The sequence below is a fragment of the Melopsittacus undulatus genome, chromosome 2 (genome assembly GCF_012275295.1).
Source record: "Melopsittacus undulatus isolate bMelUnd1 chromosome 2, bMelUnd1.mat.Z, whole genome shotgun sequence".
NCBI classification, from domain to species: Eukaryota; Metazoa; Chordata; class Aves; order Psittaciformes; family Psittaculidae; genus Melopsittacus; species Melopsittacus undulatus.
Genome location: NC_047528.1, coordinates 66,698,218 through 66,723,258, shown reverse-complemented (window position 1 = coordinate 66,723,258; position 25,041 = coordinate 66,698,218). Strand labels below are relative to the sequence as shown.

The 25,041-nt window shown below is 43.9% G+C and overlaps 1 protein-coding gene across 1 annotated transcript in view; it reads right to left on the bottom strand.

The window, feature by feature from the left end:
* The window catches only part of GABRA5 (gamma-aminobutyric acid type A receptor subunit alpha5), a 53,376-nt gene extending 34,489 nt beyond the window's left edge, over positions 1–18,887 (bottom strand). The window contains exons 1-4 of the mRNA XM_005151394.2: positions 18,368–18,887; positions 10,400–10,521; positions 8,506–8,573; positions 8,172–8,392 (exon numbers count right to left, since the gene is read on the bottom strand). Of these exons, the coding sequence (XP_005151451.1) occupies positions 8,172–8,392; positions 8,506–8,573; positions 10,400–10,521; positions 18,368–18,453 (497 nt within the window). The 5' untranslated portion in view covers positions 18,454–18,887. The remainder of the gene's footprint in view (positions 1–8,171; positions 8,393–8,505; positions 8,574–10,399; positions 10,522–18,367) is intronic.
* Positions 18,888–25,041: the final 6,154 nt, after the last annotated feature.

Sequence of the window (25,041 nt, the reverse complement as noted above, 5' to 3'; positions counted from 1 at the left end):
TCACCTTTAACCCCAGACTCTTCTTATTTACCTCACGTTTCTATGTCCATGTCCCAGGTCACCACTCACCCTGCCTTTTGTGTAACTTCAGTATTCACACCTCTGTGTGAAAGGGACATGCCTTAAGCGATTTGACAATAACCTCTTTCACAGGAAAAATTGGGCATAAGCTTATTTGTACGTACCCCTATTGGTAACAGAGAGGGTTGTTTAGCCACCCAAGTAGAACATTATTACCTGGGGTTTTTTGCCCTGCTACGTGCTCTTGATCAATACAGCCGTAAAGTCACAGATAAAGGGGCAGGCTGTGGACACTTGCAGCTTCAGGGAAAGAGTCCTCTGATCCCTCAGCTTTTTCACACCATAAACAGTGACTAAACAGGCCTCAATTTACCATCTGTTTGCTATTTGTACCACCACCAGTGCTAGCATCTGCTACAGCATAAGCACCTGTTTGCTGTAGTGCAACCTGTCAGAAGAGGTGAATCTCCTAGCAACATTTGCTTGTCCCCATGCTAAACTATGTTCAACAATATAATTGCTCCTCCTGTCCACCCAGATTTCCCCAGGATGAAGATGCAGTAATGCAGCTGGGTGTGAGCTCCTGTTCCTATAAAAATTAGTGGGGTCTTTTTTTTCCCCAAGGCAGGTTCCTCTGTGCCCTTGCATGCAATTGGGGATGACAGAGCTGTGCCTACAGAGGTCAGCTCAGCAACAGCTTCAGAAGAGACACAAAAGCAAAATCAGGTATGATGGGTGAGATACATATTCTACCATTGGACTGAGCAAACCTAGAGATAGTGGTTTAATTGATGCTGAAATCAATTTGCATAGCTGATGATTTTAAGATGCACATTTAATGGCAAAAACATAGTCTTTATTACTTTGATTAAGGAGGTTTTGCTAATTTTCCTTATCTTTTAGCTGAAACTCTGATTCAAAACATAGTTGATTGTTTTACATGGACAGGACACATGAGTGCATTGAAGAGATGACTGTGGAGCAATGAGACAACCTTATGAAGTCTGACAGAGCCATTACGATAATCTGGGGTTTTATCATCCCTTCTGGTCCCGAAGTTTCCTGGCCCAAATTTCTGACAGGAGTATTAAAAGGGAAGGCCAGCCTTGGTTGCAGAAATTCTTCCTAGGCTTTTATACTGAATATAGTGTATATAATGAACACAGCCTCAGGATTTTAGCTAGAGCCTGGTGAAAAAGACTTACTTCGTAATTTAGAGCAACTACATAGAAGTAACAGTTTGGATTTTTTTGAGTGATATAAACATGACCGTAAGATACCAATTGGTGTATGTGATTTCAGGAAATTCTAATTTAACAGCAGAAAATGTAATGTCAGGCTAAACATCAGTGTAAGATAAATTAACACAAAAAGATCTCTTAGAAATTAACTGAGGCAAAATCTTAAGACCTCTACAGAACAGAGTAGACAACAGACTAGAAACAGACACTGCTAGTGCCTCTCTAAAGCCTTTTATTCCTCAAATACATGCTTTTACTTTCTGACCACTTCAGATATCTATATCCAAATCTGCAGTACCTTCTAGTTATTCCTAAGTAACCATCATCAGTACCAAGTATCCTGCTCTCCACAACCCTTCTACTCCCATTTCTTGCAAAACCCTATCTTACCTAAGCCCTCAAATGCATCTTGTGATCATCCATTCTTGACTCAGCCACAGGTACCCGGAACCCACCAACAGCTAGCTGGCCTCTGGCATCCATCGCTAAACACCCCTTTCCTCACCAGCATGCTATGGGCTCTTCCCTTCATCTAAACAAGCAAAGGCAGGATTGCAATTTATTGGGGTTTCTTGAGCTCCTCCTAATGTGCACTATATTTCCTCCTACATCCACCTAGACAAAAGTGGAAGACAACCCAATTTAAATGCACTCACATGTACACAACATTGGGCTTTATGCTGCATGGAGAAGAAGCTATGCAAGTCCTCCACAACACAGCTACAGGACCACCTTCTGGCCAGAACACCCCATAGCTGTAGGCAGCCAGCATGCTACCCATCTCCAGGCTACATGAGTATGGAGGTGGGAAACACCAATGGAAATAAGCAAGTAGGATGGGACTCATGACTAAACACAGACATCAAGAGTAACAGTAGTTACCCTATGCTCCTTTTTCTGCCACTGTGAAAAAAAGCAGGAACCCTCTAAAGTGGAAAGAGTGTATCATCTCTTGTACTAAAGCAGACATCAGAAATAAGGTAGATACCTAACTCCTTAAAAAAGTCTCTCCCTGCACAGGAAGCAATTCTGAGCCAAAAGGCTCAGCTGCAACCATCAACACTACAGATGAGTAATATTAGCTGAGGTTAATACCAGCCATCCTGCCTGGTGCATTCCACCACAGTATATTTCAGATTACTCATTGGCAGTCTGACGTTTGAGCACAAACATAAGTATGCTTCAGGGGACAGTATTTGTGATTAGACAGATGAAAATTTTAATTTCAGTCTAAGTGAAATGACTGGGGAGCTCACTGTAGTGTTATCTTCTTCTGATAATAAAAAAAAAGATGGGGCAGCCGTAACAATTCTCCAGTATCTATCAGATACTTCCAAAGTTCCCAGCTGCAGAAGCTGGGACCTGTCTGCAGATATGGGCAAAGGCAGAGTCACCAACGCAGATATGTTCTCCTGGAGGTGCTCTGGGTACCCTTCAGGGCACTTCTTCCTTCCGGTTTCTGTTCGCTCACCCCATCCCCTCCATGTATACCCAGGACATCAGGCTGGCCCTCCTGGTTTGTTCTTATAAATCAGGGAGAGCACAGTGCAATCTGACAGAAATTGTACCAGCTAACCCCAACAGAAATCTGGGTCTGACTTTGTGCTCAGGGCAGACTCGGAACTAAAGTTGGACCTTTCGTAACCCCTCAAAGTATAGGCAAGCACCTCCATCATCCAAGGACAGGCTGGTTCTGGTTTGGGTTTTGTCTTTTAATCAATTCTGCCCTTGCTGTGTGAGTTCCCGTCTCTGCAATGGAGATCTCTGCAGCACTCTGCCCACTTTTATTACCAACAGAATAGCCTATTGTCACACTTTCTACATAGGTACTATATTTGGGCTGGTCGTAATTGCCTGTTTTGAATGTATTACACGACAGCCTTCTCTGATGCCTTTCTCTCCCTGTGGGTAACTCCAGCCATGGATTTTTCAAAACAACAAATCTTGGTTCCTTGAAGGACAACTTTTGAGAAATGGGGCAATGTGCAATCAAAGCAGAGAGATGGGAACCAATAGGCTTGGTGTCAAAACAGGAATCCTGCTGCTATCCTCAGGGAAGGGCCCTTCATTTCATATATCCCTATTTTCTCTCACTCTGTCAAAATCTGAATTGATGAAAAGCAGCTGAGAGGCCTTGCCACCACGGCAGTTTTTCATAACTCTGTGAGATTCAGCCCAATGTGAAGAAATTATTTTTCTTCCAGCTTCAGGCAGTTTGAAGCTTGAATATAACAAAAAAGGCAGCAAGTCTAACAGGGGAAAAAGAAATGTGTATTTGTATGGCTTGATAGCTCCTAATTAGTTTTATAATATTTACACAATGCCCAAAAGCATTGACAGATTCCTTTATGTAAATATAAATGGATGCATAAATTAAATCTTCCCTCTGAAATAAAAGCAACATATTCAGATTGAACAGAAATGTTCCCATCTAGACGGCTGGCTGATTGAAAACTAAGGGTTCATTTTAAAGTGTAGATTTGCTAGCTGAAGTTTTGGAAGCAGCACCGTTATCTTCCAGTCAACTGGTTTTATAATTAATAGCCCTACAGCATGAAATGGTTAGCTTGCTAATCAAGTGCTTCATAGAAGCGCAGACTTTTGCTAACATGCATCCAGGACATGTGTACACTTGCACATGAAATTTTAATGCCCAGTGCTAATGTAAGAAACAGTGTTTTCAGCACAGACTGAAGCCTGTGCATGCGCTCCAGAGCCGCAAGCAGCGTGGTTTTGCTGCCACCAAGTGGAGCCATCCTATACACTGCTGAATGTTAAATACCTCCCAGGAATGGTAAACTAACTGTATTTCAGGGCCGTACTAAAAATGTTGGACTTCCTTAACACCATACTGACAACTGTCTGCAGCCTCCAGATGATAAATTATGTATGTGCAGATCAATGGGACAGATTTAACTGTAAACACTCTCAGGATCTCTGGCAACCTTCAGTCTCCATAATAACATGGGAAAAATCTTTTGCATTCTCTTCAGATAGACAACCATGTACATTTAAAATCCCATATTGTATCAGATAACTGGCAGTCCTACTGGTAGCAAAAGGGGTCTGGGTCCTTTCAAAGTGACAGTGAGAATGGGGCTCTAAAGAGCCTAGCCCTTGTGATGACACAGATTTTTCAATACAAGCTGGTAGAAAATAATTAAAAATGCCTATGAGCTGCTAGTGAAAAGTTAATTTATGGTCCAACGGTTTAGCCATAGCACGCTCTACTTCAGACTTTTCTGGCTTCTCTGAAGCCTTTTTTCTGGCATTCTACAGCAAAGTTTATCAAAGCTTCTGTCTTTACACCCAGTTCCCACTGACTGAAAAAAATGCAGCTCACTGAGACATGTTGGCTTTCTTCTCAGCCTGGAAAGGTTGCTTAAATCACTGTTCCCATTTTTCAGAATAGTTTCAAGGAATGAGCCAATTTTATGCTTTTTACAACATTTATTTCTCAGATAAGGCAAAACTAAATATATTTAAAGCTTTTAAAGGCAAAGAGTAAAAATTTTTGCCTTCATTCACAAAGCTGTTTTCTATACAGATTCGTGAAATATGAAACATATTTGTTAGTGCTTTTTTTACCACAGCGCTCTTAATGAAAACAAAAAAAAAAAAAATTAAAAGTGGCGATGCGGACAATACTCCCCTCTAGGGGCAGAAACAGAATTTGCAACGTTAAATTCAGCAGTGTGTCATTTGTGAACTAAAATAATTAGGGCCTACCAAACCAAAGACAACCAGAATTATTCAGTTGTTCCCTGCAGAGAGTGCTGCTGCCTATGAAATCTGTTTAAAGAGCATGTTGTGTTCCTGTTATCCATGAAGAAGGGATTTAATAGTGCATGTACATAGAAGCCCATTCATCAGATTTCCCTAGCAACATATATCCCATCAACTTCTGACCTAGACAATGTCTCACCCCATGAAATATGCAAAGAATAATTTTTTCTTTCAAAGTAAACACATGTATCATGCAAACGTACGTACTGACAAGTGCTAAAGCTGGACGTTTGCTCAGTTGATCATACTTGGTATATTTGGAAGTCAAATAAGATGGAAGGTCAGCACTGGCTTGGCTGCTTTCCTCCTCTTCATTCAAGCAGCCAGATGCAAGGTTGCAAAAGCAATTCAGGCATCTCCGTCAATGACAGAGGGTCCAATCCTCCCGGCACAGATTACTCCTACGTACAGTCTGGGAAGCTTGCAATTCCTCCTTGGAAACGAGGGGAATGCAGAGCTAACAGAGGGTTGTCTCCCCATCCCCAGATCTTGAGAACTCAGTAAGCCTGTTGGGAGCTACAGGAGATGGGGCTGAAGACCCAGCTAAGACCTAGTACCTTCACCCAGCGCACCACCGCTGAGACAAGCAGCTCTCCCCTCAAACAGCCAGTGCTGCCTACATTCTCACAAAGAGCTATCCTAGGCAGTACTGTGGAGCTGTTACTTTCGTTGGTAACATGCAAAGTCAGCTGAAGGGGCTGGCTGCATGTCACAGCCACCCCTGCATAGGTCAGGATGGGATCCTCAAGTCACCTCGCAGCAGTGTGTCACTCATGCTGCTGAAACGCCCATCACAAAAAAAACTGCTATCCCTAAAGTGGCACAGCTCCATGCACTTTACAAAAGCAGCCCCCTGACTTGTGTTTAAACAGAATAGCACAGACACTCTTTTATTTTTAAAGTTATTACTTGCAATAGTAGAAGGCAAGCTATTTAAAAAGCTTTGTGCTACATTTCTTATCACATACACCATGGCTTGTGGGAATTTATCTTTGCACACATGCACCTTCACACACAATACTCTAACAAAAAAAATAAATAAAAAAGAGGCTATGTTGCATGTTTTTTTAGGTTGCAAAAGCACTCTGTGCCTGTAGCCTACAAAAACATCAATCCCAAAGAGCATTTCCCCTGTGAAAACCAAGGGAAAAGGAACTGAGTGGGATGATGAGAAAGTCTGTGTCAAACCCAAATTATTCTTCAGCTCCATATGCTGAGCAGGGCAATGTCTTTTCCTCAATATACCTATAGCCTGTGGCACCTAAAGTGATAATACTCTGCCGTAGTCACAAGAGAGGCCCTTCCACAGCATAACTCAGATTCAGCAGTGAGCACATCCAGGTCTTGTTCTCTAGGTCTTGCTGTGCTGCCTGGGGTGGCTCAGCTCACTGCCTCATGAATCACTGCTTCACAGCACTTCTTTAATGCTGCAAATCCCAGTGCTTGCACAGAAATAACATGCCAGCTGCAAATCCACCACATGACACAATGTTTTGCTCCAGGCTGACTATGAGCTTGATCTGGACTTTACTTACACAAGTAATTTACACAGATAAAAGGGAACTGTCTCTGCAGCAGTCTCTGAAGTAGTACTGGTGTAGTTGTAACAGCAGTGAGACTTGTTCTAAGGTCAGCATTACAAAGACATTTGTAGAAATAAGTTTCTCTCATAGTTATTCTCACTTGTATTCATTTTATATGTGTGTGCATACCCTTACATCGTTTCAATTTATTATTGCAGAGATCACTAACACGGGGCTAATAAGAACAGGAGTACACATAGTAGATGAGAAAACTAAGGGCTGGGTTTTTTTCCCCTTCTTTTAGACATGAGCTCTATGAATTCCAGGTCTTTTAAGCACTGGTGCACTTACAACTGTGATAGTCCAGTGCTGTAAGGAATTACCTAAGGATACTTTACTTCTCTTAAATCTGTTTTCCTTTCAGGAAAAGAGATTTAAGGGTAAGGCCTAAATAAATAAATAAGGAAGAAAACTCCTGAAATCAAATCTGGGAAACTCTAAGTGCCTGTGTATGAAAGCATAATACCCTCGAGCCCCAATAGGCCTGAACCACTGCACCCCAGGAGTGAGCTCAGGGATCACCCCCCCAGTGTGCTGCAGTGGGTGGCTTTTGCCTCTGCTCTGCTGAGCACCAGCATCAGTGGGAACTCAGCTCCCTTCTCCCCTTGTTGGGAGCTGCCTGCTGAAATGCCAGGCAGTTCAGCACCTAACTTCAGCCTCCTCTGGGATGGAGTTTCAGTCCTCTGCTGGGTTTCAGGCACCACTCTGGCCTTGTATGTGAAAAGCTCAGAAGGTTTTTCTTTTCATCTCTTTTTCACATGTTGTCTGTATGACTACACTCTTGGAGAAAACCCTGTTGAAGGTAGATGGCAGCCTTAATTACTACAGGCTAATTACCTTGAATGAGCAAATTGCTATACACTGATATGGGATTTCGCCTGAGAAGAATTTCAGGCAATCCTCTAACATTACTGATATCATATCTTATACTGAGGTTATACAATTATGAAGCTTGACAGTATCCTCTAGACAGACGAGAAGCATGACTTTGAAGATCTGAGACATCAATTTGCTTCTCTGCCAATATAATGCGCCAGCTTTGTTTTCAGGAAAGAAGCTTCAGAGTGCTCCTAGCTTATTTCATTTATCCCTGTGATGATTTGCCTTTTATCAGTATTAGTGAAATTGAAAAAAAAATAGTAATAAAAACTCCAAGGGTTCAAGATCTACTGCCCCCAAACAAGATAGTTTCTGGTCTTGGAGACAGTTCTCCTGTAATCAGCACTGCAGCTGCAAATACAAACAGCAAGAGAGAAGAGATCTTCATAAAAAAACTCTGGATTGAATCATCAAATCTGTTGAGAATATGCCTTCTATTTAATCAAAAGAAATATTTAAGCACTAGCAGTATTCAGAACCTACAAATTAATTGGTACTTGTAGGCAGTGATTATGTTTTCCATTTTTCTTGATATTCACATAAATATGTGTGAAGGATTGGTTGCCCAGCTCTACTAGGAGTGGGGGAAGTGACACTCTCCACAAGCATTTGCAAAGCTAGCTGGGAATCAGCATCAGAAGAGATCGATCATGGTTATTACCTCATAGTGTACAGCAGAGTGCCATCATCTTCCAGGCGCAGAAGTTTGTTTGGGGTTGTCATGTTGTGAGCAATAGACTTCTTGCCATTGTGGAAAAAAGTGTCTGGGGTCCAAATCTTGCTGGCAAGCAGGTTGTTGAGAGGGAGGCGTTGCATAGGTCCTTTGAATCGCAGCCTTTCATCTTTCCAGCTTTGTCGGAAGAAAACATCAATGGTGTATTCCTGGCACAAAGAAACACTAGCAGTATTGCAGGATCTGAATAGGAGCAGTGGTTCCAAAAACAACTTTAGCAAAGCAGATACAGGGGATCTGGCAACCACACTCTCAAACTTACCATTTCAGTGTCTGACACAGGACCAAAACTGGTAACATAGATGTCTGTTTTCACCTGAGTTATTCTCTCTGTAAGAAATACAGGCTCTGCGTTAGGAATTGCTTTAAGATGCAAATATGTGCTTGAGATGCACTTCTCTATTAACTCTGAATCACTCAAAAATTCCAAAAAGCTTGATATTACAGATATTTGAGGAGGAATTTAATCCTTGATTAAATGCAGTGGTCAACCTTTGGGAGCCCAGGCTCTCCTATAATCAGTGGAAAGAAGCAGGCCCGTAACGGGTGCAATTCCTCTGGCTGGCACGTTTTGATCATAGAATCACAGAGTGGTTTGGGTTGGCAGGAACCTTAAAGATCATCTTGTTTCAGCCTCCCTGTCATGGGCAGGGACACCTTCCACTAGACCAGGTTGCTCCAAGCCCCATCCAACTTGGCTTTGAACACTGCCAGGGACTGGGACTGAACACTGCCACAGCTTCTCTGGGCAACCTGTTTAGTGCCTCACCACTCTCACAGTAAAGAACTTCTTCCTTACCTGTCATTTAAATCGACCCTCTTTCAGTTTAAAACCATTACCCCTTGTCCTATCACTACATCTCCTGATGAAGAATTGCTTTCCATCTTTCTTATAGGCCCCCTTTAAGTACTGGAAGACTGCTATAAGGTCTCCCAGGAGCTTTCTCCAGGCTGAACAAGCCCAACTCCATCAGTCTGCCTTCACAGGAGAGGTGCTCCATGCTCTGATCATCTTTGTGGCCCTCCTCTGGACTCACTCCAAGAGGTCAATGTCCCTCTTGTGTTGGAGGCCCCAGAGTTGAACACAGTATTTATTCACAAGACCAAGAGGGGGAGAATCACCTCCTTTGACCAGTTGGCCACACTTCTTTTGATGGAGCCCAGGATGTGATTGGCTTTCTGGCCTGTCAGCACATATTACCAGCATATATTCAATGCCTATTATAGGATGAGATGAAGAGTATCTTGGAAGGACCTATTTCCCTCCACTGGGTTGGGTGATCTGCCCAACTTCATCCATCTGTATTATAGGTGTCCAAAGTTAGGTGAAATTAATTCAATCCACAAAACTCTAAGTCTTTCTGTCATCTTTTCAAATCCAGGACTAATTTAATTTAAGGGCAGAAATTTCAGAAGTTCGTTACATAAGATAGGAGCATCGAGCCCTATTTTCAAGCATCTCTGTGTAAAGTGAGAGGAGAAGGAGAGAAAGGGATGAAAGCAATGTGTTGGTCTCACAAGAGGAAGGGGTGGGGGTAGCCAGATTAAAAAAGGGCCAAGAAAAAACATAACAGATGGTTTACACATGCATAGGAGATGAGAGAAATCTGGGGGATAGAGAGCTGAAGGAGGGCTCAACAAGGTTAGCATGGCAAGCAACTATTCACATGTATGGTTTTAAAATAGCTGCTTTAGAGGTTACCAAAATGACATATTAATATAGATTTCCTGTAGCTGTCTAAAAACGGATGATTTGGGGATCTGTTTTTAACTGATTTTTGCCACTGGCATTATTTTATACATGCTGACCAGAGCAGGAACCTTGCAGCAACCTGCTAGCACCATCTCTCTCACCTGAGGGAGTACCAGAAAGAAAAGAAACCCAAACTGTATTCAATTACAGAAAAATGCATCACACATGCTCTCCTAATGCAACATCAGATGACCTCAGTGACTGAAAGAGGACAACTTTCAGTGACCTTTGTATTGCATCCCATTTGCCAGGAGACAAATCTACTTTCTGGGCTTCGTTTAGCTAACAAAATACAACTCCTTTGTCAGGCCCATGCAGAGAGCAGGTACCCATGTGGGAGCGCATCATGTAGACAATGTTCCTGCATGGCGGAGGCCTGGCCACAGTGAACGCGTTATCCTACCTCCCAGTCCCGGGCGCAGTCGGTTGTCGTAGCCATCCAGCAGACCATCCAAGATCCTGGTGAATATAGTGATGTTATCATTGGCGTCCTCTTTTCCCGATGCTGTTGGTGTTTGTGAGAAGCTATTTTATGCAAATGAAGAAAAGAAAAACCAAGTCAAAAGCTGTGCCAGGCTCAAGGGGCTTCAGTCTCAAGGGAACTTCGTGATTGAGCCTCTGCCCTCTCTTGCCGCTCCAGCTGAGCGGCATGTGGAGCTGCAGTGATTTTATCTCTGCTATAAGCAATCATAAATAGCTCTCCCTGGAGGAGGAGAACCTAAGGAAGGCCCCATGCCATGGAGGTAAAGGCCTGGGGCACTGGATCAGAGTACACCTAAGACCACTGACCATCTTGCTGTAAGGCACAGGGAGACCCCAATCCCTTGTGCTGCCCTGCCCCCCTCAGTCTCACCACTTCCCAAGTGCTGGCATGTCTCCATTCCCTGAAAGGAGGAAGATCAGGTCACAGGCAAAATCTGTGACTGGCTTTTCCGCTGGGTTAGCTCTCCAGTCTTTGGGAACTGCGTCAGCAGGCAGGGATTCTGCACGAGCAGCACTGGCTTGCCTGGGGACACTGCTTCAAGTGTGCCTGAAGGTAGTCTTCAATCCTTACATGCCAAACAGCTTCTAATTTCCAGTTTATTCAATTTATTTGAGGATAACAACTCCCACTGCATTCAAAAATCCCAGCCCAGATCACTGGGGTATCTGAAAAAAACATGCAACTGCGGTACAGAAAATACAGTTTTTCATTCTTCCTCTCTCTTTTGCCTAAATTAGTCCTCCCTTGTAGTATGAAAATAACAGCAATGTATAGTGGGCCTCATTCCATATGTTTTAGGCCAAATTTGTTTTATTCTGAACTTTCTTTATTTCAATATTTTATCCACGGCTTAGACCTAGGAAGCTGCTCACAGCTCAAGAGTAAAACTATAATTTGCATTAAGTCCATCTGACTTTCATTTAAAGGTGCTTAGGAGAATCCCCTGACCAATGATGCCTTTGCCCACCAAAAGAACATAGGCTTAAGCTTATCCATAAGCATACTCCACCTACAACAAGCAACAACCATCTTTCAGGATAGCAAGTCTGCTCACACTTGGTGCTTATTCAAGTTTCAGTCTCTGCTGAAACAGGCAACAAATGCTCCAGCTGTGACAGAGCACGTCATCCCACTAGGAACCATACCCTGCCTCATGCACCATGCCAGCAGAGAAGAATCACACTCCAACAACCAGCATCCGACATGAACTAGTCACCCAGGGAGAATAAAAACCTAAAAATCCATATTTATTTACTAACAGTCCCCAGAGAAAAAAATTGGTAAATAGAGAACCTCAAAGCATCCCTCTGAACAGCTTGCCTTGCACAGTGCTTGTAACACATGTGTTAGGCTTACCTAGCAGAACAGGCTTTATACAGAGAAAGGCAAGTGACCTCAACCTGGTTTAACCTGCCCAAGGTTTACAGTAACGGGAGCAAACTGACACCCATTAGATGGATCTGGAAACTTGACACAAGACCTGTCTCAGGATGAGCTCCTGGTGGGCATGTTGCAGACATGGGGACCCGCAGTCCTGCATCTTTTCCTTTTACAGCTTGTGTGTTTCTGCTGGAAAAGGAAAGGATTGCAAAGCCTCTCAGAAAGTGGAATAAAGGCTGGGCAGTGGCAGCATGGGCCCAATTATAAGGAATGCCAAAGCACATGCAAACGCCTGGGCGAGGAGACTCCTCACAGCCTGAGTGCCATCAGGACTGCTGTGACCCTCAAAAACCTCAAGACTGGAGAGCCCAGGCCACCAAGGAGCTCCCCTTTGCTGCAGGTGGAGGCATAGCCACAAATCTCACCCATTTTTCAGGCCATCAGGTCAAAAGACCAAATTTATTCTGTTTTCTATGCTGTGAGCAGAACCTTTAGTGAGTAACTGAGGCAGCCAACATCACAGACATGTTTGACTATAATGAAAGATATTATTCCAGCAGATGCAAACTGATTACAGAAACATTAAACATCCTTACACACCAGACCATTCAAGACAAAAAACTGTGTATTTTTCTGTCAATCATAATCAAAGGGATTCACTACACGAAGGTGAACAGTTACAAGAACCAACCTAATCAATGCAAATGGAAGACAGAAGTTACAGAGGTGCTTCATATACAGTGACCATAACTAACTCTTTGGTAAAATCCTAGAATACTGTTTTAAACTTTCCTCATTTATTTTAGCTTTTTTTATTATTCTTTCATAAGAAAGAGATAAGCATCATGCTGTCTGCCTGCTTCACCCTATCAATGTAGGAACCCGTTCTCATTTTCCAATGTATCTGACAAAGAAGCGGAGAGATCAAACTTCATTTCATTCCTACAAGTTTCATGAGAAGCAGTGACTAGACAAGGGGAGAGCAATCTAAATTAGTGCCTCATTAAGTAAAAATGTGAGGTCAGCAGTCATCTATTCCCTCTGGCTCGCTGACTGGGCCAGTCAGCACACATGTAGCTCAGAAACAGCCTCAGCAAAACCAGCCCACCTCCTCTCTGCTAATTAAGAGATATAGAGGAGACTTGCAGGGTGATTAGGAAAGGTCCTGGGAGAAAAGGACCACAGAGGTAAAATGTAGGTGTTGCAATGGGAGATGGGAACAAGGGATGCCAAATGCAGAGCCAGGATTATTGCAAAAGTACAGTGCTGGGGGCATAGGATACAAAGCTTCACTAGTCTCTCTGCTCTTGAAAAAGCTTGTTATTTTTAGTGCTTATGGCTGAATTCAAAGCCAATTGAACTCAGAGGGAAGACTTCCATTGAACTATTTTTGTGGGGATGGGACAAAATATACTTAGTTCTCACAACTGCTCCTCTGAATCTAATAGTAGTAATTGATGCTGCTTCTTTCTATCTATCTCAGCTATATATATTTTTCACAAGAATAGTATGCGCATCTCAAATACTGAAATACTTTTATATCTCTACAAGAAAACCTAATTAATACAGGAAAAAGGCAGAGAAACAACTAGGGTGAAGACTCATAAAAAGAGTCTGCACTTCATCTGCAAAACTGCAATCCAATTTATATTTGGCAGATCGCTTCACCCGAAAAAGATGGCATCTGATGCTGAATTTCGATGAAATGTCAGTATTACGTGAAGTTGCATTTGTAAATTGGTTCCTGTTTGCTATTAATGCAAATGTTACTTTCTCTTTCACAGAAAAGTTGACGTTTAATTTCTATTTTTGAGATTGCTGGCGAAATGCTTGTTTTGGAGTAAGTGCTGAGGTTGTCTTTTATGACGTAAGACCTTTAAACTGTCCCTGCAAGCTTACACACGTATGTTAGATACTATAGCTCTAAGAATAGAAAGAAAATGTGTGACATCCTAAATTAATTATTGCCACACAGCTAAAGATTAGGTTTTATCAACATATTAGTAGGTAAGCACATTATTGCCTCTCTGCAACCAAAAATGTTTTCATTGCAGACATTTTCAGTTATGAATAAAAATAAACCTAGAAAAGCACCTTAGGAAAATGCTAAGAAAATTCAAAGATAATTACATTTAAAGCTCATTAGTGAACATAAACTAAACCAACCAGGAGTACTTCTCATCACACTTACTTTATATTGCAATTTCAGGGTGACTGAAAAAAATAGAAGCCACAGAAATGTAATAGCTCTCTAAAGATGTTCAGCTATCTTTTCTGATGAGTTAATTGTTTACCATTTTAACCATCACTGTCCTTTTTTGCCACCTAGTCGAAATCATGACAGGTATAACTCATAGCTTAGCTGTAATAAAAGAAAAATGTATGGTAGATATTACTTTTTTCCAAAAACCTTATTTTTTAAAAAAGTAAGAGACACTGTAAGGAGTATTTCACTATTGGAAGTCGTATTTTTCTCTCTCACTGTCCTAAAAGCAGAATTTCCAATAACTTGCTTTAATAGGATTGGAATTATACCAGAACTTGAGACAAATTAACAGTTTGTGGAAAAGGCAGTGGAGAATGCACTTGCACACTTTTGGATACTGCAAGCTGGCCAGACATCAAAGGAAATAGATTTACTTTTTCTAAGTTAGCTTCTTGCCATCCCTTTCTTACAGATTCTTGAGATCTAAAAAGGCTGGTATTTTGTGAATCTGTGCAATGAAGATTCAATTCTTTCACACTGGATTAGGATAGAGGAGAGGATTGAGTGAAATGATGAGAATGTAATGCTCTTTGTAGATCCTTAAAGAATAATGTAATTCTTTTATTTAGCAAGAGCAGTATTTTACTACCCACGAGCAATTTGCGAGCAGTGTAATGAAAACCTGTTCTTCACAGAGCTATGTCTTATCATCCTCCTTGAACCTTAACACCCCTTTCAATATTCTGAATTTCTCCCAGGGTCATTAAACACCTTCCAGTACTCTCAGTTCTTCAGGTCATTGACCTGCACCTTCTCTGGGAGGCAGTGTGTGCCAGGGCTGGTCCTGCACCAAGCACGTGCTGGCTGGCTGGCAGGTACACACCTGCATTTCGTCCAGGTGGGAGGTCAAGTGAAACAGAGATGCTGAAGCTGTCACTTTCTGTTTGACAGAGGGATTGACTGACTGATGCCTGTCTGCCTGCTCCAAGCACTTCTAGGTACCCACTTAGTCTTCCAGTTATTAAAATCATCTGATGGGTTCAAAAAACTATCTGAAGACAAGAAGAGGGAAAGAAAACAGGATAAAAATATAAACAAACAAGTATGACTGTACAATGAGGTGATAATTTTTACGAAGCTGTTAAAAATATGAGGAAGAACTCCCTAGCACCTGCTAGAAACAACAGGGAAAGGGATAACCCAGCAGAACTAACTGCTTAGGGTTGCAGAGACTAAGTTGAAACAACAGCCTGAAGGAAAGGTATGTTCAGCCAAAATAGCAGGATTATGGTGTTAGTGATAAGAGCTGTGAGCTAGTGGAAAAGCATGTGAAACTACAGACATGCCACAGACTGAATTCTTACATTTAATTGGGATCTTCTGTTTTCCATGTTTCTACTATTATAAACATTATTAGCAGATGACAGCTAAACTGTGGGTACACCAATTATATCCGTTCCCCTTGGTTTTGGCTCTCAGGCAGATTTCTGAAGTTGTGCATCCAAAACGCAAATGCACAGAGACTACACATCACCAATATGTCCCCAGAGAGGTGCCTTTGGGCAGTTCGGGGCTTGCAAAAAGAATTGGGATGCAGTAAGGTTAGCCAGCATATGGCTGGCTGCATGCTTAAGATGATCTCAGTGCAGAGAGTCACTCATGGTGCCCACCCTTGAAGGGATCCACAAGGGCCAATGAGGAATCAGACTCTTGTCTGATCTGAAAACACTCTTCACAGTCATATTTGACCTTCACTTATTCTTTAGCTTTATTATTAATGTTTACTTGCAAGACAATTGTGAACTATCTTGAAATTCTTCAGCAAAACACCTCAACTCGTTAGAACATCATAGAACTCAAGGCTGAATTCAAGCTTGAAAAAGCCTTGACTTATCCTGGCCTTTTTCTGAAGAAGCAGGCTCATAAAACTGCTACACCAGCAATGGTGGGTGACTTAACATCCTCTTCTTATTTCATCTATATCTTTGAATTTTAATTCAGTGATTTTTCTTTAAATAACTTCTACCAACTATGCCTACAGTCTTTCACTACCGCCTGTTGATGTGGATAGCTCTCGATAGTCATTCCACATTTATGTTAAACATTAATCACAGACTTTTGCTGAGATTTCTGAAGTAGCCTAGGAGACTGCGATACATAATTCCTGTTTATTTTACCAGGCATTGTGCATCAAAATCTCCCAAGGTGGCTTTGGCTACATCAGCAAAAACTGTATTTATGATTTAATATAAATATGGAATTACTATGGAGCATAGTAGATAAATCTCTGCCTTCATCTGTAATATCCTACAGTATTTTGTTTTTTAATTTGTGCTCATTTGACCGATCACTTTTTCTAGCACATTGAAAAATGCACTGCAATGCAATGGTGCAGTCCAAACATGGATAAAACTAATAAAGAAGAACCTGGTAGCAACAGCAAGTATTAGCAGCATTAGATCCTTGCAGTTAATATACCAGCCTACATGTTAATTGTACTGCTCTGTCCTGAAGAGTCAGCCCCAAAGCACTTAGCAAATTACACTTTGAAACTGCTTCTGTCTCTGAAACAGAAGCGCTGGAGCATCCTGTGTCTTTTGAGCAGGGTCAAAATTCAGCCCTAAGGCAGTGTGTGAATGGTGCAGCGAATTGAAGCTGCCTATCTCTGCAGGCCCAGCCGAAAATTACTAGATCAGAAAAGGGGTGGCAGAGGGGGAAGTTACATGCATTTTAGTGCTCAGAAGCTTTTTGAGTAACTTGCAGAAAACAAGTGTCCTAGTTTCCCCTAACTGTCCTGTTCTGATTATCTGCCAGGTTACAGGTCATGCCAATTCCTAACTAGGACTTAATCAAAGTATTTGCTTTGGGGTTGAAAGGGAGAGTTAAACTCTCTTTTCTCTTTCCAGCTTCACCTATCCTGTAAGAGAAGTAACACAGTTAAAAGACCCCATATCAAACATGCCATACTCAGCTACTGCAGTGTGCTGCCTTCAGCACGAATAGTGATGGTCCATCAGGAAGTACTTAAAGTCATAGTTCTCAAGATTATCTCAATATGGCTATATTTTTCCAAATTGTAACCATGTCAAGACAAGTTTTGAACAGGTCCCACACTACCTGTGCCCTGTACATTTCTATCACAACATCCAGGGAGAGTTTTGCCTTAGACCACAGTAACAGCAGGACTGAGATTTTCCAAGGCAAATACATCAGGGTGCAGCTCTCTGCATCCTTTGTAGTGTGCAGTCTTACAACCATTCACATAAGCCACTGTAGTCACAGGCTTCTGACTGTCTACATTGGACATTCACTGGAGACAGGGCTAAGTTTTTCTTCTAACATACACAGTCATCACTCAAAGTCTGGTCTTTCTCTTAGTTTTAATCTAGAGAAAAAAAATCTCTTTGCTCGAAATCAGAAACTGATTTGCATCTCCATTTTGTTTCTTCTTATAGCAAGGAATTGATGGGTGAGCTTGTGAATCAGCACGTTGGGAGGATTCATTTTTTTCTGGTGAAATCATAAATGATTGTTCTCCTCCACAAAGAAGAATCAACCTACGTTTCCAGAGCACTTTCTAAATGCCTTTTCTAGATTTCACTGCATAGCCTGATTTTGAAAAGTTAAGATCTCTTGGTTTAAGGAAAACACATAAATAGGGTGTTTCTGATTGTCTGCTTGTTTGGGGTTTTTCTTCCTAAGAGCTATAGTAGGAGTATTTCTTCGATACAGTTTTCACAATGTCACCATCCGGAAAGCATCCAAAGTAAAAATAAGGGAACAGGATTCCTTCCTATATGCGTTAAGGAAACACAATTTCTAATCATTCCAGCAAGTTTCAAACTCAGCCATCCCTCTGAGCAGTCACGATCTTAGCTTACTCACTAGTAAGCCTGCACCAGCCAGCAGCCTGCACCGAGCCCTGCTGTTGCAGCCTTGCGCTACAGCCTATACCCTGTAACCTGGCAGGTGAGAGGGAAGGTCCAAGTTCTCCTCATCACACCACAGCCCCCTGGCTGTGCAACACCACAGGTCACAGCATTCAGCAGTGTAGGCCTGGTTGTCAGAGCTCCCTGTGCACCCCTCTCTCTCTGAGCCTTCTCACGACAGCATTACGGGCATAAAGAACCTATCTGAAACAGTAAATCTGAGTAGGAAAATAAATTGCTGCCTTCCCCCTGACACCAGCACATTATGATGAAATGCAAAGCCCGTTTGTTTTGTTCAGCACCAGGAGCCAAGGTTTTTCATCTCCTTAAAAAAGCCCACAGCGAAAAATTCAAACGCAATTGGCAACTCACCCGAAGTGGCTGGCTAAACTCATGGAAATGCAGAAGAGGAAGAAGTTTTTGATCATGATAAAACCAGAGACACTCCCATTGTCCATTCCAGAGGAGAGGAGGAACGCAGGTGGTTGCTTTGGTGAAGGTGCAGCTGCTCACTTTGTTCATACGCTGCAATGATATTAAAAAAGATAAATGATTGCACGGACAAAGAGCAGGATGGCCGAGTTCAGCTAACACCGCATCTTCTGCTGTCTGTGTTTTTCACAAACTTATCTAGGCTTATGTAAACATCAGCTGTTTATGTAAAATTGTATATCTTCAAGGACGTGTTTTACCTTCTGCTGACAGAAAAGTGCAAGCCAGGAAAAATTCTTAGTGGCCCAGTTTTCCCTTATATTCATCCGTGATATAAGCAACTAAAGAAACAGTCACCATTTCCCAAATGCCAGTTTCGACCCTTTACCTATTTCAACAACTTCCAGACGCCTGCAAACCCAGGCTGTGTGCAGCCTCCGCATCCTTTCCTTCCATCACAATTTTTTTCCCATTAAATACCCTGCTTCCCTTTCCAAAATCCCAGTTGAAATGCCAAGAAACACCTACTGCTTCTTGGAATTCATGCTGCTGATGCACGGCTTAGCAAAAGAGAGGGTGGGATGGGGAAGGGGTGGGGGGAGTGAAAAGTGACCTTCCTCGCAAAGGCACATAAACCTCACGCTAGCAGGAAGAATGACAGTCATATAGCTGCTCCAGTGACTGCCGCTTTTTGGATACCTGCCTTAGCCACCAGTCCACTAATTTCAGCATTGTGCACTAATGTTTTCTCCTGTGCACTCAAAAAAAACCAACCCAAACAAAACAAAAAAAATCCAAACAAACCAAACCCCAAACAAATAAAAATAAATAATAATAATTAAAAACCCCAACAACCCAAACAAAGAAAAATATCACAAAACCCCAAAACAGCACCCAAAAACGGACCCAGAGGAAAGCTGCTTGCCTTTCCCACCTGAACCCTATGCCCCCGCGATACACCACTCCGCAACTTACTCTCCCTTTCGCGCCGGCGCAAAGAGGCGAATATCCCAAACCAAAAGCCGCCCGCCGGGGCTGACCCCGTCCGGTCTGGTCCGGCCGGCACGGTCCGGTCCTGTCCGCGCTGCCCCGCGACGGTTCCCGCTCGCTCCGCACCGCTCCGCACCGCGCACTGCGGGGCCGCCTCTCCTTCCTGCATACGCGCAGCCCCGGCCCGCCCGCACCTGCCCGGCCGCCGCCGCCCGTCCGCGGAGGGTGGCACCTGCTCGCCAGCTCCGCGCCCGCTCCGCTGCCCCCTCCCTTCCCCCCTTCCCTCCCATACCCTCCCCGCGGTGCCCCCGGGCTTCCCCCCACCGACCCCGCTAAAGTTTCCCACGGCCATGTGCGCTGCGCCGGGCGCAGCGGCGGCCGCCCGTGGGGGCTCGGGGGCTGCAGCCAAGGGCTCCCTCCGCCGGAGCCAAGAGCGGGACGCTTACCAGCCGCCGGCGGGGGGACGAGGGCGAGGGGGAGGTGTTTGCCCGAAAGTTGCGGAGCGGCAGCGGAGCGGGAGCGGCGGCGCTGCCTCCCCGCCGCTGCCAGGCGCGGCCCCGCCGCAGCGCCGCTCCCGCGCCGCCCCCGCCGGGAGCCGGCGGCAGGGAGCGCGGCCTCAGGGACCCCCCTCGAAGGGGCTGCGCAGGAGCCCCGGGAGGGCCCCGCTATCCCCGCACCGGTCTCCCGCGAGCAGTCACCGCCGCGCTCCCCAGGGAGCATCGAGAGCCCGCTGAGAGAGCTCCGACCACCGCACGCAGCGAGTGAGGCTTGCCGGTGTATAGCTCCTTGCACACACGCACCATAGAACCACAGGGTGGTTTGGGTTGGAAGGATCTTAAAGATCATCCAGTTCCATCCCCCCTGCCATGGTCAGGGACAGCTACCATCAAATCAGGTTGCTCAAAGCCCCGTCCAACCTGACCTTGGACACTGCCAGGGATGGGGCAGGCACAAACCTAAGCATCCACACAGCTACAGACCCATACACCCAAAGACCTGTGTCCATGTTCCTCTTCCATGGCCGGTGGAGCTGGTCTGAACCATTACAACCCTCATGATTAGATATCCATGGTTTCTATCAGCATTAAAACATTTCAGGAGACCTGCAGTGACTGAGGTTTCCTTGCAACTGTTGGTGGTGTTGTTCCAGAAAAATGGAGGCACTGCTTCACAGCCTCAGTACTGGAAGCACTATCCTCAGTATGTGTTTAAGCCCCAGGCATTACATACTGCTTGCAGGTTGTGAAGGGTCGATGTGTGCTCAACTATCCAAAAGATGAAATGGTGGTTCCTTGAGGCACATTCATCACTTTGTAGCATGTGCATGCTACCTGTGATGAACACAATTTCAGTGCTCATCACACGTTCATCATGGTCACACTGTTGTGACCAGGCTTCCAAATAATACTACAATCTCCATTAGTAAATTATCAGGTCTAATGAGGTAGTGTCTGTCTTTCAGGCAACATCATGGATCAATGAAGTATCCGACTTTTCCCATTGTCCAAAAAAAGCTCTATGAAATTAATCCCTCAGCTGAAACCAATACTGATTCTGCAGTTCATTGCAGTGGAGGGTGCTGCTGCATGCATTCTGGGTTCATGATCTGCATGGTTTGAATTGAAAACTGGGTCTTCCGAATTCAAATTTCTATTTTAACTTTTTTTTGGGGGGGTGAGGAGGTGGGGTGGTGTAACATGTGGTGCTTAGCTGCGTTCAGCTTTTCCAGCAGAGATTTATGATCTTAAACGCAGAGCCAATGACATACGCTGTTCCTTAGTGACTTCAACAAATACCAAGTTGTGAATGAATGTTGCTATCAGAGTCTCTTTCCCAGTACTTAAAAATATCTGAGCAAAGTAGTATGAAGCGCCAGTCGTTTCTCATGATAATGTTCTTGCCTAGGAGCGTTTAAATCAGATTTATTTCTTTTTACAGTTCTGTGATTTCTAGTAGGAGCTATTTATAGCTCTCTACAGGTGATGTAAAAAACACATAATCTTTAAATAATTTTGCAAAACAAAATAAAAAAATAGTAAAATAATTGAATAATTTTACAAAAACAAACACAGAAACACCAGGACTAACCTTTCTATGGGACTGGGTGAGCAGAACCGAGCCCCCATTCCCCTGACTTGCTCCACTTTCCCCATGAAGCCATATCCAGCACATCCACTTCGCCAAGTTTAAAGCGCATTTAAAACTTGGAGAAGATAAATAACAAGAAAATTGTAAAGAAAACTTGGAGGGGTGGGGGGAAGGGGGAGGGCAGGATAAAGGAACAATAAAGGATAAAGGATCTAGTGAAACAACTTGCTGGGGAGACGTCGAGTTCCCCATCCAGGTTGGTGCCTACCGGGGCTCGGGACCGCGGTTCTCCTCATGGCCGCCAGGGGGCAGCGCCGCTCCACTGTAGCGCGGCGCTGTGGGCAGCGCGCCCTGAGGTGGGAGTGCCGGTAGTTCTGGGGGTGCCGGCCAGGACCCGGTGGGTGATTTACTGAACAGGGTGGTTTGTGAAACCGACGGGAAGCCACAGCTTGCTATGCGAATCCTTAAACGTCACTAAAATAAAGGGGCTGGGAGAAAAGACGTAGTGGGCATCGCTGGTGGCGGCCGTACCCGCAAGGAAGCGCTTCCCGTGGCTCCCAGCAGTGGCGTCGGGTTCTTCTTTTTCCCCATAGCCTTGTCTATAAGACAGCAGTGTAATACACATCCGGTGCTCTTTGCCAGCTCATTATAGCTAATAATGCAATATATCAGAAACATGTTGTTTATTAGCTCCTGGGCAAAGGTGCATTCTTGAGAGCTTGTCAGACACTAATTGCGGAGGTTTTCAGATTGGATCCCTGCAGGATGGTGGCTTTGACCTGTGACAGCAGAGTTATTACAAGCAATAGAGAGATCTTTGCTTTGAATGTAAGTATTGTCCATGTTCTGCACTGCCTGTTTTCTGAGGCACTCCCTTGGGATTCACACTTACTGTATTTGTATCCTTAGCCCTCTTGCTGGGTTTTAAAGGCTGTGTTGAATTTAGTATGTGAAACAATACTTTTTATTGTGGTCAAGGAAATGTTTTGTTTGGTTGGTTGGTTATTCTTTGCGCTGGTGTTTAGCAAAAGCTAATATAGCCATTCCACACCGATTTTCTTTAATATTTGAAAGAAGTTTTGCCTGGTCCCTCTCTGACATTTCTCTTCCCTGCTTCATTAAGTAATATTGCTCATTTACAGAGATGAATAATTTTGAGCCAGATTGTCCTCTACATGGAACTGAAATAATAGTACATGCAAACTAGGCCGTGGTTTTTACCATGGCATGCATGAGTGCTTACACTCAGGAGCTCACTGAGAAACTTACACCAGGCCCTAACACTGTGGCACTTTGTCTTGGGAAATGGACAATTTCTCCAGCAGCCAAAGGCATCTCTGCCATTGATCAAGCCATTCCTTCTTCTCCCAGGAGAGCTACAGAAAGCTCATGAAGTTGCATGGAGGTGTGACATACTGTCGGTATTGACCCAAGCAGCAGGCTCTTCAGAGGCATTCTCTTCTGCCAAGGCATTTCACTACATGGAGAAGATTACCTGTTTTCTTTGGTCTCCTAGCTAAGACTGCAAAAGACAGCATCTGGTACAGTGGTTTTGGTGATGCAAATCCTTTTCCAATAGAGAGCAGTCTGAATTCAGCAGTCACTACAGGAGTCCCTGATCGTGAGCTAACATCAACTCAGTCACTCTCTCAACACACAGAATGGATATGAACAAAAGGTGAAAGCCTTGTTTCCACTCCCTTTTACCTTAGCATTTGTAGAGACTACAGTCAAGAGGTGCTAGGTCCAGCTTCGGGCTCCCCAGTGTGAGGCATGGTCATAGTGAAGAAAGTCCAGCAAAGGACCAATAAGATTACTAAAGGAGTGGAGCATCTCTCCATGAGGAGAGACTGAGAGAGCTGTGACTGCTCAGCCTGGAGAAGAGAAGGCTCAGGGGAATCTTATCCATGTGTATAAATACCTATGGTGGAGGAAAGAATAGGGATCCAGGCTCTGATCTGTGCTACCCACTGACAGGACAAGGGACAGAAACACAAATTAAACACCGTAACATTCCATAAGAATGTATGCTTTTAGTTCGAGGGTGAGCAAACAGAGGAACAGGTTGCCCAGAGAAGTTGTGAGGTCCCCGTCTGTGGGGTATACTCAAAACCTGAGGGGTAACAGTCCTGGGAAACCCACTACAGCTGACCCTGTCTGAGCAGGAGGGGGGACTGGATGATCTCCAGAGGTGCCCTCCAGCCTCAGACCCCTGGGGTCCTATAATCTATGAAAATAGTGCCATCCTGTGAAACTCTCTCTCACTTTCCCAAAACTATTCCACAAGTGCATCTGGTAGTGAAGTCACACAAACAACCTCACTGATGTGAGAGGTATTAGAGTCTGGTGGACTTTGAAGCATTTTGTGTATTTCTGAATAGTAAGGAGGGGTATTAAAAGCCTTTCCCCCCCCCCCCCCCCCCCCCCCCCCTTCTACTGTGCTGTGAACACCCACAAAATACAACCAGTGCTTTGCATTTCAGCTGTCTGACGGACCACACTGCAGACAGAGCTGGTGGGCTTTGTGTAGCCCGGTGGCAATAAAGGATTGCTCAGAGATTGAGATGGTCCCTTTTTGCATAACTTCAGTGGTGCCACTGGGAGAGAGAAACAGGTGACCGCAAGCTTTGCCCCAGCAAAATTCCAGCCGGTTGTGAAAAGCGACATCTTTAGCAAGCGGCACTGATGCTTCTGCGTGCTATGTATTGCAATTCCCAAATCTGCAGGTTCAAAGGTCAGAGAACTTCATCTGAATCTAATCCTGAGCAGGTTGCTTTCTGCACACATTCAGTTTAGAAATAAATGAAAGGCTACACTCTTTGTTTGGTGGTCATCTGTTGTTGGCAACCTACACTTCCATCTTTTTACACATTAGACTAACAGCTGAGTGAGTGAAAGATACGTGTGAACACTGCCATCATGGATTCATGGCATAACTTAAACTTTCGTGTTTCTGGCAGTCACTCTGGGCACCTTACAGAAGTCCATACTCCAAGATGAGAGCTTTCGGAGCTGACAGCCCTTTTTCTCACAAGTAGCTAGCAGGAAGTTTAAATAACCTTGGATCTGTATTAGATGCTTTGCATCATTAGACCAGGGAAATGCTATCTCGAGATACCCCACAACCCTCAAAGGAGTGGAGAACATTTCCAACACTTTTCAGTCCATTGTAAGGTTATAAATCCTTGGATCAGAGCATTAAAACAAAGCTTGTCTGTTACTTAAAATTACATTCCTGTCTTTCTACATCCACAGAAAGAGGCTCCATATTTTTCCCAAAACCAGCCTTGTTGTCTGATTTCTCACAATTCCCTTACCCTTACAAATCCTATTGTCCCTTGTCGTGGTTTAAACCCAACCACAGAGCTTATTCACTCACTCCTTCCCTTTCTCCCCCAACTCCCGGAGAGCTGGGGAGAATCCAAAGAATGTAGCTCCCACAGGTTGAGATAAGAACAGTTGAATAACTAAGGTGTAACACAAATCACTGCTGCTACTGCCAATAATAATAATAATGCTAAAGGAAATAACAAGTG